Here is a 16,313-nt window from a genome sequence, read left to right as displayed (position 1 = left end):
TGTATCTGTGCTATCCAACACAGATGGCTAGTCACACATGACTAGTGAGCGTTTGACAAGAGGCTGGTGCAACTGAGGAACTGAATTTTACATTTTATTTTAATTAATTTATATTTGAATAGCCACATATAGCTAGTAGCTACTGTATTGCATGGAACAGGTCTAGACATTTAAAATGTTATCATCGAAGTACTTATTGAGACTCTAGAATGTCACATTTTTCCTACCCTTGTTTACTCTTTTTCTCGCTTTTTCTATCATTGTTCACTGGATTTTCTCATGTATTTATTTTATCTTATTATATGTCTATTTATTGATAATCTCTTCCTTTTTTTAGAGTGGTGCTGAGATATGAAAATATAAATAACCACTCAGAATCAGAGGCTGGGATGGACATATAGAAGAGGGAGGCTGTACCTGTGAAGAAAATGTGGTTCAATTGAGATCAGAAATCCCGAGCTCCTCCTGGGCGTAGAGCTGTCCTAATATGGACATTCCTTGTCTAATGTCTATTTTTCCTTCCCACTCCCAGATGGCAAGCTCCATGAGGGCAGGGGGGAGAGGTTTGATTGGAAGGATATTCTGTCCTTCCCTGATATTACAAACCTTGGGAAACCTGGCTATGGAGCTGGGAGTTATTCCCGAGCTCTCTGAATATGAGATTCTGTCACGGGTCCCTTTATAATGCCTCTAAATGCCCTAAAGGAGCCAGGTGAGGGGAAAGCCCATTTTGTCTCCGGGTAAGACATAGCAGTATGTTATGTCTACCCACCCTCAAGGTACAGTTAGAGTGCTGGGCTGGCAGATCTGGCAGCTTCCTGGTGGCTGACGGTCCTCCAGCATAAGAAAGTGGGGCTCTGACAGGCACACAAGTTGGAGGGTCCTTGGGGGTGCCTGTTGTGGATGGTGCTAACCTCTAAGACATCCCTGGTGGAGCTCCATCCCTCATCTTCTCCCATGGCTTTGGGCATGTGGGAAAGGGGAAGGAGACTGGGGATTGGTGTTGCTGATGAGGGTTTGTTTGTTTAGTTAACTAAATCCCTGATTTTATTTGGGTTTCACCAGTTTTTCTATTAATGTCCTTTTTCTGTTCCAGTCTCCAATCCAGGGGTACCAAGTTGCATTTAGTTTTCATGTCTCCCCAGTGTCCTCTGGTCTGTGACAGTTTCTCAGTCTTTCCTTGTTTTTTAATGATGTAGAGAGTCTTGAGGAGCCTTGGCTAGATATCCTGCAGAATGCCTCTGATTCTGGGCTGGTTTGATGTTTTTCTCATGGTGGAGTTATAGGTTCTTGACAGGAATACCTCAGCGGTGAAGTATGCTTCTCATCACATCATACCAGGGGGTACATGGGATCCACACATCACTGGTCACAGGAACCTTCATCACTTAGTAATATAGTATTTGTCAGCTGTCTCCATTATGAAGTTACTATTTTTCCCTTTCTATACTCTGTTCTTTGGAAGCAAGTCCCTAACTGTAGCCTACTCAAAAGAGGACAGAGAGATTCAACTGCAGCTCCTGGAGGTGGGGGTGTCTACGCAAGTTACATGGAATCCCTCTGTAAGGAGGATTTGGGACAAGGTTCTTAAAATGGAGTTGCCTCTGGGGTGTCTGGCTGGCTCAGTTGGTGGAGCATGTGACTCTTGATCTCCGGGTTGTGAGTTTGAGCCCCACTTTGGGTGTAGGGATTACTTTAAAATAAAATTTTTTTTTTTTAATGGAGTTGCATCCAACACCAAGCACCTCCCTCTATTTGCCTTTTCTAGGCCTCTGCGCAAAGACTGCCCTTCTGTCTATCCAGCTTTCCTTGGCTTTCTGTTTATTCCAGAAAGTTACTTCAGGTGCATTACAGAAGTAAATGCAACCTCCAGAATAAAATGTGACTAAATGGGGAAATACAGGAAAAGAAAAACATAAGATAGGACGTCATCTGAGGTCTTATAAATTATCTAGAGTTTTGTGCTAAATTCAGTCCTGAACTCTCTGGGAGCCAAAGAAAAGTGGGAAATATCTATTCCAGGATTCAGAGTGGTCATAAGATAAAGGCAAACCATTTGCTCAGGGGAAGCATAACCTTTCATGGTATTAAGATCTAAGCAGCCTCTTGAAAGATGGACATCATATGATATAGTACAGGCGGTCAGGAAGCTATGGGGCAAATCTGACCTACCATCTGCTTTTGTAAAGAATTCTTACCGGAACAGAGCCACGCCCATTCATTTACATTGTCTGGCTGCCTCTGTCCTTCATGCTGAGTTGAGTAGTTTCAACAGGGCCATCTAGCCCACAAAGCCTAAAATAATTTGCTCTCTGCTCCTTTACAAAAAATGTTTGCCAATTTCTGATTCAGAGGATAACTCCTGAACCACATTCCTGCTAAAATAAAGCTGTAGGAATCATGTAAATTTCTGGCAGTTTAGGCTGGTGGGGCAGTTCTCAGGTGCTGTAGATGAGAGTTAACCCCACTGTAGGGGTCTGGAAGGTAGCACCTAAGAGCTGGGTCTAGCGCCCCTCAGTTAGCTTCTTCTCATTTAATTTTATGGTAAAGTACCTGTTTCTAAGTCTTGCTGGTTAGAGGCAGATGGTGATTGGTAATTGCAAGCTGCTTCTTGCCGCATTTCTCTGTGTATTTATGGTACTAGCAAAGTCTGTGTGGTCTTTTTGCAAATCACTGAGCCTGATGTAGGAGAATGGTTCTTTAAGAACTGGGGGCAACTTTGTGTCCCAGGGCACATTTGGTTGTATCTGGAGGTATTTTTAATTGTCACAGCTGGGAATAGGGGGTGGTGATGGGGGGCTGGTGTTACCAGCATCTAGTAGGTGAAAGCCAGGGATGCTGCTCAACATCTTATAAGGCACAGGACAGCGCCCCCCCCCCAGACTCATCTAGCCCCTAATGTCAGTGTTGCCAAGGTTGGGACACCCCATTTTAGAAGGAGTGACTTTTACAACATCCAACAAAATATTTGGTAATAGAGGGCTCCATTCGGAAGTACTTAAGAACCCCATGTAAGAGGGACGAGGAGTAAGATTTTTCCTGGAGTGCTCTGAAAGGCTTGCTAGTCTCTCCAGATATCTGCTGTGAGGTACAGTACAGCCCTTCTAGGTGAACAGGTCATAGTCCTGTGCTCCAAGACGTTTAAAGGGAATGAGACCGATATAATATTACATGAAGCAAAATTTGGCACCTGCCAGGAGGGGGTTATAGAGATCCAAAGTAGAGAGTGAGAGAGATGGTTTTCCTTTGGGAGCTGGGGTGGAGTCAGAAGACATTTTACTGAGGGAGCAGCGTTTGAAATTGCCCTCAAGACTGATGGGTTTTTAGCCTGTGGTTGAAAGGAAGGGCACCTCAGGTCGGCGGAACACACAGATGGGATTAAACACACGGGGTCTCATTTGGCTGGAAATGTGTATGTGGGTGAGTGGCGGGCCGTGCAGGGCCATCACAGGTCAGGGCTGTTTGTGTTGGACCCACAAGGCTCTGCAAGTTTGGTAGCTCATGGGGAGACCTGAAAGATTTCAGAGTCACGGAGTGATGGGATTAGAGCTGTTTTTTTAGCAGGATGAAAATGGAGGTGGCTGGCAGGTAAGGTCTTCAGGGGTAGAGGCTGCAGTCGGGGGAGTCGGGTGGGAGACTGTTACAGCCTCCCCTGGGAGAACAGGCGTGACTTGGACATACATTTGAGTCGGCAGAGGTGAGCGAGGCCACAGGTCTAGGCCTCTCTTTAGACGTGAAGCTGGAGAAGGAAGGGAGCTATCAGATGCCTCTGAGGATTGAGCCTGGGCACTTAGCAGGTTGACTATCCCACTGACAGACACAGGAAAGGAGGTTTGGGGTGGCAAAGGGTAAGCCATGGTGAGGGAGGGCACTTGCTGGGATATTCACCCATTTGTCTCTAATTGTGTTCTCTCTCTCCCGCTTCTCAGTCTCACAGGAATGCTTCTGCCTTCCTTACTATTTCTGTGGAGATTTTTCTTTAGTGTAAATCTGTGGTTTGAGTCAGGTGCTGGAGCCATTTCTTTGGTTCTGGGGATTCACTGTGAATGACGGTTTCCTATCAGCCGTGGTGTGGGGTGCAGGAATTCATGAGACTGGGCTGGACCCCTTTAGCTCTTCCACCAGGGACCACTGGGGACTGGGAAGGAGAGAGGAATGGGAAGGATCATGTGTATAAATAGCCTTAAACAATTTTTTTTGTTCATTTTCAAATCCCCTACAGGTGTCTGTGGACCAGACGGCCACCCCAGTGTTGGACAGCACCAGTTTGGGGGTAAGCACAAGCCAATCTGTGGATAGAGGCAACAGCCAGGCCTTTGGGAACTCCCAGAACTCAGGGGAACAGAGCTTCCCCTCTGCAAACTCCAGTGACAGCAGGTGAGATTCAGAATGACCGAACTTATGCTCCTGGGCACTGGGGATGGTCTGGTCTCAAAGGCTGTGGAGCCTGGGAGTCCAGAGTCCCAGACCCACGTTCTGACTCAGCCATGAGTTCTACCTGGAAGCCCGGGGCACTCAGGTCTTAGCAGCACCTATTTGATGGGGCTCAGGATCTGTGCCCTGCCTGCCGTACCAGATAGCTAACAGGTGCCCACAGAGACACAGGAAAGTGTCAGACATTGTGCAGGAGTGGGCTTTGGGAAAGGGGCCAGGACCCAGTCTGTCCTGTTGAGTCTGGCACCCAGCATGACACCTGGTGCGTGACTGCGGACGTCAGTATCGACAGCTTGAGGAAATGAATGAGCAGCAGGTTGTACCCGACCACGGCTGTCCTTTTCCTATTCCTGAGTTTCCAGAGGAAAAAGAAGCTGCTTGGACCTCATTTACTTGAGAAAGAGCCTCAGCTTTTAATGCGATTCGTCACATCTGAAAAGCTTCTTTTTTTTTTTTTTAAAAGATTTTATTTATTTATTTGAGAGAGAGAGAATGAGAGACAGAGAGCATGAGAGGGAGGAGGGTCAGAGGGAGAAGCAGACTCCCCGCTGAGCAGGGAGCCCGATACGGGACTCGATCCCGGGACTCCAGGATCATGACCTGAGCCAAAGGCAGTCGCTTAACCAACTGAGCCACCCAGGCATCCCTGAAAAACTTCTTTTTGATTTCCTTCCCAGCTGTGTTAGCCTTACAATGTTCTGCCCAGTCTGTTCTGGTTGCCTCACTGTCCTGCTGACTGAGCAGTCCTTGGCGAAACAGTCTCAGATGTGACTTCTGCATGCCTTCATCTCAGAGCGGAAGGCCCCCGTGGCAGCTCACCTGGCTGGCCCTAGCCAGCAGCCACCTACTTTCCTTTCTGTCCCTCGGTCTGCCGGTTTTACCTGCATCTGGTGCAGGGCACCCGACTCCCTCTGGCCAGGAGGGATGAGGATCACTTCATAGGCAGCAGACAGCCTGGACTTCTCTAGTCTCTTTTGTCTCCCCAGGCCTGTATCCCTGTCAAGCCCGGCTGTGAGTTTTGGCTCTGGACGTGGAGATTGGAAGGCCTACCTAGGGAGGGAGTGCATTTCTCTGCTTCCTCATTGAGCAGCAGGTTTTGTTCTGCTTTTGGAAGAAAAGAGAAACTGGGGATTCTTAGGCTGGAGATGAGAAGACCAAAAATGACACAAATCAGGACCAATGACGAAAATGACAAAGAACAGGTCCCATTTTGTGATAAAGAACTGATCAGCAGTTGGTACTGCCCCTTGGGAAATGGGCTGCGTAGAGGAGCTAAGTTCTGTGCCATTGAAGACGTTCGTGCAGACAGGACAGCCTCTTGTTCAGACTCTTGTAGTGGGGACGCAGGCATTAGAAAGAAGTTCTCTTTGTTGCGGGGGGGGGGGGGTCTTCACAGGCTTTTTTAAACCTGAGATTCGGAAATGCTCCACTGAGTCCTGGACCCTCCAAATAGGAAGAGGGGGCTGAGACTGAGGAAAGGGAGAGGTTTTATGGACTTGAGGAGCTTCTGGAATAAGCCCCAGGTTTGGTATGGTGGGCTGCTAGGAGTGTCCCATGCCCAGTGATCTGGGCTCAGCTGCTGAGCATTATGCATGTTCAAAGGTACTGCCAGACCAGTGAGGAAGAACTCAGGCGGAAGAAAGATCTGGGCTCTGGAAACAGGCAGATCTGGATTCAAACCTGAACCCTGACACCTCCCAGCTCTTCAACCTTCACCTGCACCTTTAACGTCTCAGAGTTTCAAAAAGTTGACATTGTTGTTATTGTTCAGTATTGTTTACCATTTGGGGCTTTGTGGGTATCAGCTCTACACACAGCCTCACAACACCCCTGAGAGACAGGAATAATATCATCCCCGTCTTCAGATGAGGAAACTAGAGTCCCTCCGGCTGACAAGTGATGATACTGGAATTCTGCCTCCCCTGCTCTTACCAGGTTACCTAGCGTTCTCTGGTGAGGTTAAATGGTGGGGAAGGCCTTGGGGGTAAAACCAGAGCTGTGCAGGGAGATCTCTTAGAAGTGGTTGAGGTGTTATTAGAAGGGGAGATGCCTGTTAAGGGAAGCAAGTTTGGACACAAAACCACTTTGATTCATTTTTTTTTTTTTTTATCTTAACGTGGACGCTTTGGAAGTAGGAAACCCTCCATGAGATAGCCCTAGGATGTAGCTGCCCAGGATTTGCTTGAACGCCGTCAGTATCAATGTCATCCTTGGCCTCTGGCTCTGTAAGAAGTAGGGAGAGTGGTCCCTGAGGTTCGTGCTCTTACCCCCTTGCTTTGCTGACTGGACACTCTGTTTACAGCTCTCAGCAGCCGGCAGCAAGCTCCTTAACCTCATCCTCCACCCTGACAGAGATCCTAGAAGCCATGAAACACCCCTCGTAAGTGGTTCGTCACATGTAGGAGTGTAAGGGCGGGAGGATCTCACAGCCCTGAGCCACAGTGACGCTCAGATGCTCAGACAGTGTGATTTGGTGGATTCATAGCTGGCTGTATTGTTCACCAGCTGTGAGACCCAGCATAAGTTACTTGACCTCTCTGAGCCTTTATTACCTTGTTTGTAAAATGGGATACGTGTGGTTAAGTCACAGGTTTGGCCTAAGGATTAAATGAAATAATTACGTAAATTACCTAGTATAATGCTTGACAGCTATAGGTAATTCTCTTAAGTGTCAGATCCTTCTTCCTTCCTCTTCTCCTTTCCCCCCATAACACCCCCTTTTGTCCTGTCTTGCAGATTTCTGTGGGTTTAGGAATAGTGTAGAGAAATTGTACTGTGCGGAGCCTTCAGATATTAAATGCTCTAGTGGGAGTCCCTCCTTTTTCATGTTCTCTTTCTGCTTGTTGCCACCGTGCACACATAACCCTGCTCCGTGCCCGCCACGTTGCAATTCAGGACAGGAGTCCAGCTGCTCTCGGAACAGAAGGGCCTCTCGCCATGCTGCTTCATCAGTGCGGAGGTGGTGCACTGGCTGGTGAACAACGTGGAGGGCGTCCAGACGCAGGCGATGGCTATCGACATCATGCAGGTGAGACAGCGCGGGCAGGGCCCGTGGGACCGTCCGCTCAGAGCCCCCGTGAAACCAGAGCCCGTCTCTGAAGCAGCTGTCTTTCTAGTAATGAGACCTGCCGGTTTTGGTGAGGCTCTGCTTTTAGTAAGTGTGAGGCCTGTCTGCAGTCGATGAACACGCAGGTCTTGATTTGAAAGACACTATACCTTCCTTGACTTAAAAACCCGGCAGAATGTCGCATCAGAACTGAAGCGTTCTGGATGGAGTCCGCCCTCTTGAACCTTGGAGGAGTCTGTAAGATTTCCAGGGATTGCCTTCCCTCTGACCTCCAGCCCCCATCTCCCTCTGGTCAATTCCCAAGCTTCTGCCTCAGGGACTTTCTGGCATCCTGTCCTTGCTCTGTCAGAGCACTTAGCACAACAAAAGGAAGATTCTGCCTGTCTCATTCCACTGTCTCCCACCTTGACTGGGCTCCTTGAGGGCTGGGCTACCTTTTTTCTTTTTTTTAAGATTTTATTTATTTGTCAGAGAGAGAGAGCACAAGCGGGGGAACGGCAGGCAGAGGGAGAAGCAGGCTCCCTGCTGATCAGGGAGCCCGATTTGGGACTCAGTCCCAGGACCCTGGGATCATGACCTGAGCCGAAGGCAGACACTTAACTGACTGAGCCACCCAGGCGTCCCTGGGCTACCTCTTATCATCCCATTTCCATATCACCATGCTGTTTGGCACATGGTAGGCACTTAGAAAACACTTGCTAAATTTAATGACACTATTCAGAACTGGAATTAAACTGGAGAGGAGAAGAATAGGAAAGGTCAAGTTGGCTGATGTGGTTCACACCATCCTGTCCACACAGAAATCAGTACCATTTGCTGACCAGCAGGCTTGTCATCCCTGAAACGTAAAATCAGTAACTGATTTGGATAAGCATGCAATCATCAGTTCTCTCTTTGAGGGTCTCTTAGGGAGTTTTGCATGCCTTTGCCCTATTACTTATACTCCCATCTCCCTGAGAATCAGATTTCCTTGTTCACACAATGCAATGCTTCTACAACCGTTAAAATGCATGAGCTGGAGGGACATGTATCAACATGGACAAATGTCCAAAGCAGGATGTTGAGTGAAAATCCAATATACAAAATGATAATTGTATTACGCCCTTTATTTAAAATTTAAAATCTCACAAAAATACCTCATTCTCTATCAATACATGTGTGTATAATAAAATTATTAAAAACATGCATGAGAATAATGTTACACTAACCATTTATTTCTGGTGAGAGAGGAAGAGGAATGGGACATGGGAGAGTCCACAGAACATTTTGTTTTGTCTTTTAATTAAAAGATCTGAAGTCAGTATAGCAAAATATTAAGTTTGTTGAAGTTGCGTGGTGGTATACATGGATTGTCTTTATAGTTCCCTGTATGTTTGAAATAATTGATGATACTATAATATGCATTTGCATTGTATAATATAATTTACTTCAGGAGCAGCATTTATCATAGAGCAATCATCATGGCTGATGGGGGGTGAAGAGTAGGGTCTCCTCAATGTTCCGGTCACTTCCTTGACTCCAGGGAACTGAGGGCTGCACTTCTAAGATGTTCCTCCACAGGAATTTCAAAGTTTCAATGTCTGTCCTTTTAGAAAATGCTGGAAGAACAGCTCATCACACATGCATCTGGTGAAGTCTGGCGGACCTTCATCTACGGCTTCTATTTCTACAAGATAGTCATGGACAAAGAACCTGACCGAGGTCAGAGATGAGGCGACTGCTGTTGCCCACAGGAGCAAGTGTTTTTCCTGGTGGCTTGCTTTTTCAAATGATGGTGCTTCTTGAGTTCCTTGTGTGACTTCGTATTCTAAGTAGACAGATCTGTCAACTTCCTGAGCATTTGTACTTAATTTAAGCAGAACCGGAGTGACGAGTATTTCTTAAAGCTATGGTATGTTCTTGGTCAGACCAGTGTGGATGGAAGCTAAACCTACAAGAGGCCAAGGAATCTGGTTCGAGGAAATTCCCATGGGCCATTTTTTGGCTACTAATTTTAATTATAGAGCCCCGTCCCCCGTCCCCATCCAGTGCAGGTGGTTCTGAGTATAGATAGGCTCTTACCTATAACTTACAGCACTTTTTACTTGCTAGACTCCCATTTCTTACCCTAGAAAGACTCAAGTCCTAGCAAGTTTTCTAAGATACATTTTAACTTTTTTTTTTTCCTTTCAATGAGAAAACATAATTCCCAAGAGGGGACCCATTCCAGCAAGGTCAGAGCTGGCTCACATGGTGCTGGAGACACCCAGGATTCAGAGCCACGGCTCCAGTCCACCCAGAGCCCACAGGGACCTTGGCTGGAAGTGACTCCATCCTGCAGACAAACGGCTTCTCAGCCTCTGGGTTTCGGGAATCATACATCAGATGAAGCAGCGAGTGCCCCCTTGCTATGCTCTTTTATCCAAGAATGTGTTGGAAGTGGAGCTGTGTGGGTTTTTTCCTGGTAGCGACTAGTGTGTCCGTTGCCGCCTCTCCCCTTGAATTCTCACTTGGACTAATAGTTATTTACCTTCAAGGAGAAAAAAAAACAAAAAACCTGGTTACTGTTACCTGCTCTGAAATTAGAGGTATGAAACTGAAAAAAAATAAAAAATCTTTCTTAATGGAAGAAAAGTTCATGCAACATAAAAATGAACCATTCTGACGTGAACACTTCACTGGCATTCCATACGTTCCCGGTATTGTGCAAACACCACCACCTCTGTCTAGGGTCCAGATCATTTTCATCACCCTGGAAGGAACCCTTGTGCCCATTAACAGTCACTGCCAAACTCCTTCTCCCTCCTGCCCCTGGCCACCCTGGTCTCTAAGGATTGGCCTATTCTGGATATTTCATTTAAGTGGCCTGTTGTGTTTGGCTTCTTTCACTTAGCATCGTGTTTTCAAGGTTCAGCCTTGCATCAGTAAGAAAATAAGCATTTGTGTTGAGGGCACTTTCTCTCCCCTTTGCTTTTCCCAGTGGCCATGCAGCAGCCCACCACCTGGCACACGACAGCCATGGAGGACTTCGCCAGCTTCCAGCGCAAGTGGTTTGAGGTGGCCTTTGTAGCTGAAGAGCTCTTGCACTCCGAGATTCCTGCTTTCCTCTTGCCCTGGCTGCCCAGCCGGCCAGCCTCCTATGCAAGCAGGCACAGCTCCTTCAGCCGCAGCTTTGGAGGCCGGAGCCAGGCAGCTGCGCTTCTAGGTAGATGCTCGGCCCAGATGGGGCCTGGGGATGCGCTGGTGGGTGGCTGAGGGAGAGGGTCAGTCAGCCAAGGGGACAACGTCACGTGGACCAGGATTAGAGTCACTGGGCCTTTTATACTGGTACTCTGTCCGCACAGTGGGCTTCTGTTATAGCTCCCACTGACCGAGTGGGTCAAGCTCATTATTGTCCCAACCAATGAACAAGTGTCCAAGAGCTCTCAAATCAGGGCACAGTGCTAAACCTGCACAAATAGGAGAGAATAGACAATGGGGCCACTTTTCCCAAGAAGCACCCAGACTACAGGGGATGTGAACTGGTGCTCACTGCTGGTTTAGTACCTGCCAGAAGCCTTCCCGGGACCTTAGTGACCTAGGATGTCAAAAGAGGAAGGAATCTTAGAGGTTGTCCATTCCAAACACTGAGGCTGAGCGTGAATCTTCTCTCCGCCTTTCCTCCCCAAATGTGCTCACCACATCAAGGGATATAAATTAAGAGTCTTCCCTCCTTTCCTCGGTTCCTGCAGCTCCAAGATAGGGGTACCCACCCACTATTGAATGGTGGTGACCTCTGGTAGGAGATTGGACCTCTGCTCTCAAGGACTGGACTGATGGGTTGGGCTGTAAATGTCTTTAGGCAATGCATGCTCTAGGTAAAGTGTCATGAGATTCACCTCAATGGCAGGTTGGAGAGATCCTAAAAACCCTCTAGAAGGAAGGAAGGAAATGTAACATAGACCAAAGTCCAGGGAAATTCCACCTTCTACTTAGTTTGCCTGGAAATGCCCAGCTCATTGGAAGTCTTACGTAGCTGGTAGAATGGAAATGTTAATAGTCATCATAGTTTCCAGATCCTCAGATTCACTTGGATCCAGATGTGGCTTTGAACCTCACCCCAGCATGCCCAGCACTGTGTGTGAGAGCTGAGGGGGGCATGGAGAAGACAAAACTGTGAAGAGAGTGGCTCCTCTTTCCCCCAGGTAGTCACGACTTACCCTCTTCCTTGTGTTGCATTTCTAACTCTGTCCCTCCTTGAAGTCTTTTGGAAACAAAGAGGCCACATACTCCCTACCTGCTAGTTACCAGTAGCACACACCCCCCCCCACCACCACCACCCAGTGTGACAAAATATCTCCCGACGTTGCCCAATGTCCCCACTTACTCCTGGGTTAGAGTTACTGCTTCTGGAAAACGCCTAGGAACTGTCCCCTTTGCGTCATCATCCTGGTTTTGGAGGCTGTCTTGACAGTTTCTGCATGAACATCCTCATTTCCAAAGTCTCCACCTTCAGCAGGCTGGCAGAACCCTCTCCTGTCCGCCACAGTCCTAAGCTCGAGGTGAGATTCAAATCATTTCAGTTTAGCTCTGGTTCTTAGGCACATCAGAAAAATTGCACTTAAAGAGGAGCAGCGTATGGAAAAATAAGTCATCTGTCCAAAACAGAGGGAGAGTAAGGGAGAAGAGAGGATTTATGTCTTTAGCAGGTAGTTTATTAAGCAGGCGTCTTTCCCCTGGGGTTTGCACATGGGTGTTAGGGGGTCGGCATTGATTCTGAACCGGACAGAATCTCACGTGTCTGCATATTTTCTTGAAGCTATCCTTTTATTAGCTTTCCAGGGGCTCCCATGATTGTAGTAGAATTTCACTCATCCGCTTCTTTTCCCATCACCCCTCGCACAGGAAGTGGGTTTCTTATCCTTTTAAACCCGGCACAGCATTATCACTGCTCATTCTGTCCAGCAACATCCCTCAGACCTCTGTGTTAGGGTATGAGCTACTTCTTCCCAGCTTTTTTTTTTTTTTCAGGTTAGAATGTAGACTTTCGCTGTGTCATTTACTGAAGTGAGAAAGAGGAATTGTCTTTGAATTGGACTGTCCCCAGTGTTGGTTTTTTTTTTTTGCCTCAGAAAAAAAAATTAACATGATTTATAGGGGAAAGAAGCCTGTATATCATTTATGACCTGCTCCCCTTTCTGTTTGTTTCGACGTGTTCCTTTTTAAACATTTCAGATTCTCAATTGGAAATCTGTTTTTCTCAGCAGAAAACTGTTTTAATATTCCTGACGGGTGCCACCCATCCTGTCTGCCCTGGCCCGTGGTGACTCCTCCTTCTCCACTCATGTCATCCTGTGTCGCTGAGCTGTGAAGCTGCAGGGACATCTGAGACCCAGGGAGAAGCAGCACCGCATCCCTTAAGCCCACTCACACACCTTTGATTTCTCAGCCTTTTTTTTTTTTATCTGATTTATTTTTATTTATTTATTTTTTTTTTAAAAAGATTTTATTTATTTGACAGAGAGAGACACAGTGAGAGAGGGAACACAAGCAGGGGGAATAGGAGAGGGAGAAGCAGGCTTCCCGCAGAGCAGGCAGCCCAATGCGGGGCTCGATCCCAGGACCCTGGGACCATGACCTGAGCCGAAGGCAGACGCTTAATGACTGAGCCACCCAGGCGCCCCTCAGCCGTTTTTTTTTTTTTAAAGATTTTATTTATTTATTTGACAGAAAGCATAAGCAGGGGGGAGTGGCAGGCAGAGGGAGAGGGAGAAGCAGGCTCATTTTTTTGATCACCCCACTGGATCTCAGGATCAGAAGAGGCTGCCAAGCCCCTCGGTCCAGACCCTGACGCGTGAGCAGTTTCCATCCCCACTCCTTGTAAGTGGGGAGCCAGCTGCTTCTTGAAAGCTCCCCCCAACAGGACACTCACTCCTGTGACTTCTCTTCCTGTTTCTCAGCAGCTCCGGTTGTGAGTGTTGATCCCTGGGGCCCTACCTGAGACTGCAGTCTCTTCTCCTCCAGTGGCACTGATCCCCTCCCCAGGTCATTGTTAGCCCCCTCACTGTGACCCGGGTGAAGGACCCTCAGCCGGCTCCTTCTCTGGGTTTGCCCCTATTTACTGGGACTCACTATATCTCACTGTCCCAACATGAGTAAGTCTGTTCTTATGCAGCTAAGGAGTGATTCAGAGAACTCGCTGCCGAAAGCTGCAGCTCAGCTGGGGCTTACACCTTTGTCAACATCAGTAGCCTGCTGGCTGTGTCCATACTGCTGAATCTCACCCCGAAAGTAGTGAAAGCCAGTGGACTCCTGAGCCTGTAAGCACTTGGCTGAACAGGACACTTCCTTGGGCTTCCTCAGACCGGCCTGTTCTGAACTGAATACACCAGATGGGAAAGGAGAGATGGCGAGGTCACTGCTGGTGTTTATCAAGTGCCCTTTGTTTTGTGACCCGGGCTTTCCCCCGCACCCTGGGGAGGAATACACCATCCAAGACCAGAGAGCAAAGCTTTCTTCCTTTGACTGGGGCTATTAAGTAAAAGGCTACTGTGTAGTGGTTGGGCCATGAATCAGGAACACAAGGCGGGGACAGAAACTAGTTCTCATGAGACTTTTAGCATTGGAGCCACCATGTTCTTTAGCCTGAAGTGTCCCAGGCAGCTGAGCCGTGTCCATGGGAGTCATGGACAGGCCTCAGATGGAGCATTGGTGAGCTTGTAGCTTAAATGGGGGAGGAAGGAATAACAGGAGAGTTGCAAGTGGGGTGGCTAAAGGAGAAGGCAAGAGGGGTGAGTCTGCGACCTCCTGGCAGCCATGTTTTCCTTGATCCTCACCCCTCCTCCTGGAAGCAGCTGGGTGGGCACCATCTCAGTTTGCAAATGAGGAACTAAACCAGGAGAGCTGAAGCAGTGCCCTCAGGGGCACCTGGCTAAATGGCAGAGCATAGATCTTCCAACTCCAGAGGAAGAACGTTTCCCATTTTGCATGCTCTGGTTTTGAGAGCATGAGCTGTATACCCAGCAGCTGAATATCAGTCCGCCCCGGGGGCCATCAGCATCTTAGCTGTAGCTCCACTACCTCTCCCAACAGAAGTTCATTAAGATCACTGACTCAAGAGCTGTTTTATCCTTGTCAGTGATAAAAGCCACTCAGGGCTTCTACCTGCAAAACCCAGAACTAAACTGATGGCTTCAGATAAAGAGATACCTTTGGATTCGTGGGGGCTGGGAGAATGAGGAGCTGATAATAGTCTGTAGAAACCCTACATCTGGCACTGCCCAGTCAGGCAGAGCAGAGCCCTGATCTTTCCATTACTTCTGAGCCTCTTTCAGGCCTTTAGTCTGGTCAGGAACTGCCACTGACACTTGACCCATCCTTAAAACATCCCTATCTTGGGTTGAATAGGATTTCTGAGCAAGAGTTCCAGATAGGATGAACTAGTTTGATACCAACCTGGAATCTGAGCAACACACAGTTGATGGAACAGGGTGTTGAGCTTCATCGTGAGGTTTCATTTCTTGAGAAAAGATTCTAGAACTATTGTCTTCCTGGGTTGAAACCAGAAAAGCAAGACTTCCTCCTCACTGTGGTCTGGGCTGTCTGTCCAGTGGTGTCCCTTTGTGGGTCACTGGAGGGGGAAGATCTGGGGTTTAGCCTGGCTGAGGTTCCGACTCTGATCTTGGTCAAGGCATTTCTCCTCCATGGGCAGCTGTTACCTCATCTGTAAATGAAGGAGTTGGATCCAATTAGGGCGAGGCAAACTATGGCTTAACCAGCCAAATCTGGACTACCATCTGTTTGTTTCTTTTATAATAAACTTTATTTTTAGAGCACTTCTAGGTTCACAGCAAAATTGAGTGGAAGGTACACAGGGTTTTCATATACTCCCTGCCTGAGCACCTGCACAACCTCCCCCACTATGCACTTGGGTTCTGACACATGGGTAATGGCGTGTATCCGCCATGATAGTATCACACAGAATAGTTTTACTGCCCTAAAAATCCTTCTGGCTTTGTAGGTAAAGTTTTACTAGAACACCGCCCGGCCTATTCCATTTATAGACCTCTGGCTGCTAGTGAGCGCACTGTGATGGCAGGGTTGAGTGGCTGAAACAGAGACCACGTAGCCTGTAAAACCCAACATATTACTGGGCCCTTTCTAGGAAAAGTTGGCTGACCTCTGGACTAGGTGATTTGCAGGAAGTTTCTGTGATTTTCTAATAGGTGACTCTGCACTTTTATATCTGGATGCCTGGTTGGTTGTTCTTCCACCTCATCCCACTCCTTCTCCCTCTCTTTCCTGGGGCCCCTCCAATGTGCTGATGCAGCGGCCACTGTCCCAGAGCAGAGGACCGTGACCCTGGATGTGGACGTGAACAACCGCACAGACCGGCTGGAGTGGTGCAGCTGTTACTATCATGGCAACTTCTCCCTGAATGCGGCCTTTGAGATTAAGCTCCACTGGATGGCCGTGACCGCCGCGGTCCTCTTCGAGATGGTGAGAGCCTCCTCCCTTGTGTCGTGGTCGGGGCCTTGGCTCTACTTGCCAGGGGGCACAGCGGGTGCTTGGTAGAGATTCATGTCCCTTTTTTTTCCCTTTAGTTCAGGCTCCCATTACCTTTCACCTGGACTCTTTGGAATAGCCTTGTAAAAAAATTTAAACACAGTAAAAAATTCAAACAGTCGACAAGGAGCTAGATTAGGGTTTCTCAGCCTTGGCACTCTTGACATCTAGGGACAGATAATTCTCCATTGTGGGGACTGCCTACAGTCCTGTGTTTTGTAGGATGTTGGGCAACATCTGTGACCTATACCCTAAATGCCAGGAGCACACCCGCCTTGTGACAACCAAA

At 47.9% G+C, this 16,313-nt stretch overlaps 1 protein-coding gene across 11 annotated transcripts in view; it reads left to right on the top strand.

Moving 5' to 3' along the window:
* DEPDC5 (DEP domain containing 5, GATOR1 subcomplex subunit) overlaps positions 1-16,313 on the top strand; it is a 122,333-nt gene that overhangs the window by 94,977 nt on the left and 11,043 nt on the right. For 10 of the 11 annotated variants that reach the window (XR_014139732.1, XM_081801751.1, XM_081801752.1 and 7 more), the window contains 6 exons: positions 4,223-4,377; positions 6,737-6,814; positions 7,330-7,462; positions 9,094-9,202; positions 10,461-10,685; positions 15,789-15,958. Coding sequence is in view for 9 of the 11 variants with exons in the window: in XM_081801751.1 (XP_081657877.1) it covers positions 4,223-4,377; positions 6,737-6,814; positions 7,330-7,462; positions 9,094-9,202; positions 10,461-10,685; positions 15,789-15,958 (870 nt within the window). In the remaining 2 variants the exon portion in view is untranslated. Of the gene's footprint in view, positions 1-4,222; positions 4,378-6,736; positions 6,815-7,329; positions 7,463-9,093; positions 9,203-10,460; positions 10,686-11,528; positions 11,665-15,788; positions 15,959-16,313 lie in introns of those variants that run through there. The other variant, XR_014139733.1, reaches the window with a different exon arrangement.

The sequence above is a fragment of the Leptonychotes weddellii genome, chromosome 13 (genome assembly GCF_054177405.1).
Source record: "Leptonychotes weddellii isolate Sample4059 chromosome 13, ASM5417740v2, whole genome shotgun sequence".
NCBI lineage: Eukaryota > Metazoa > Chordata > Mammalia > Carnivora > Phocidae > Leptonychotes > Leptonychotes weddellii.
Note: the sequence above shows the minus strand (reverse complement) of the source record. Positions and strands in the feature narration are given on the sequence as shown.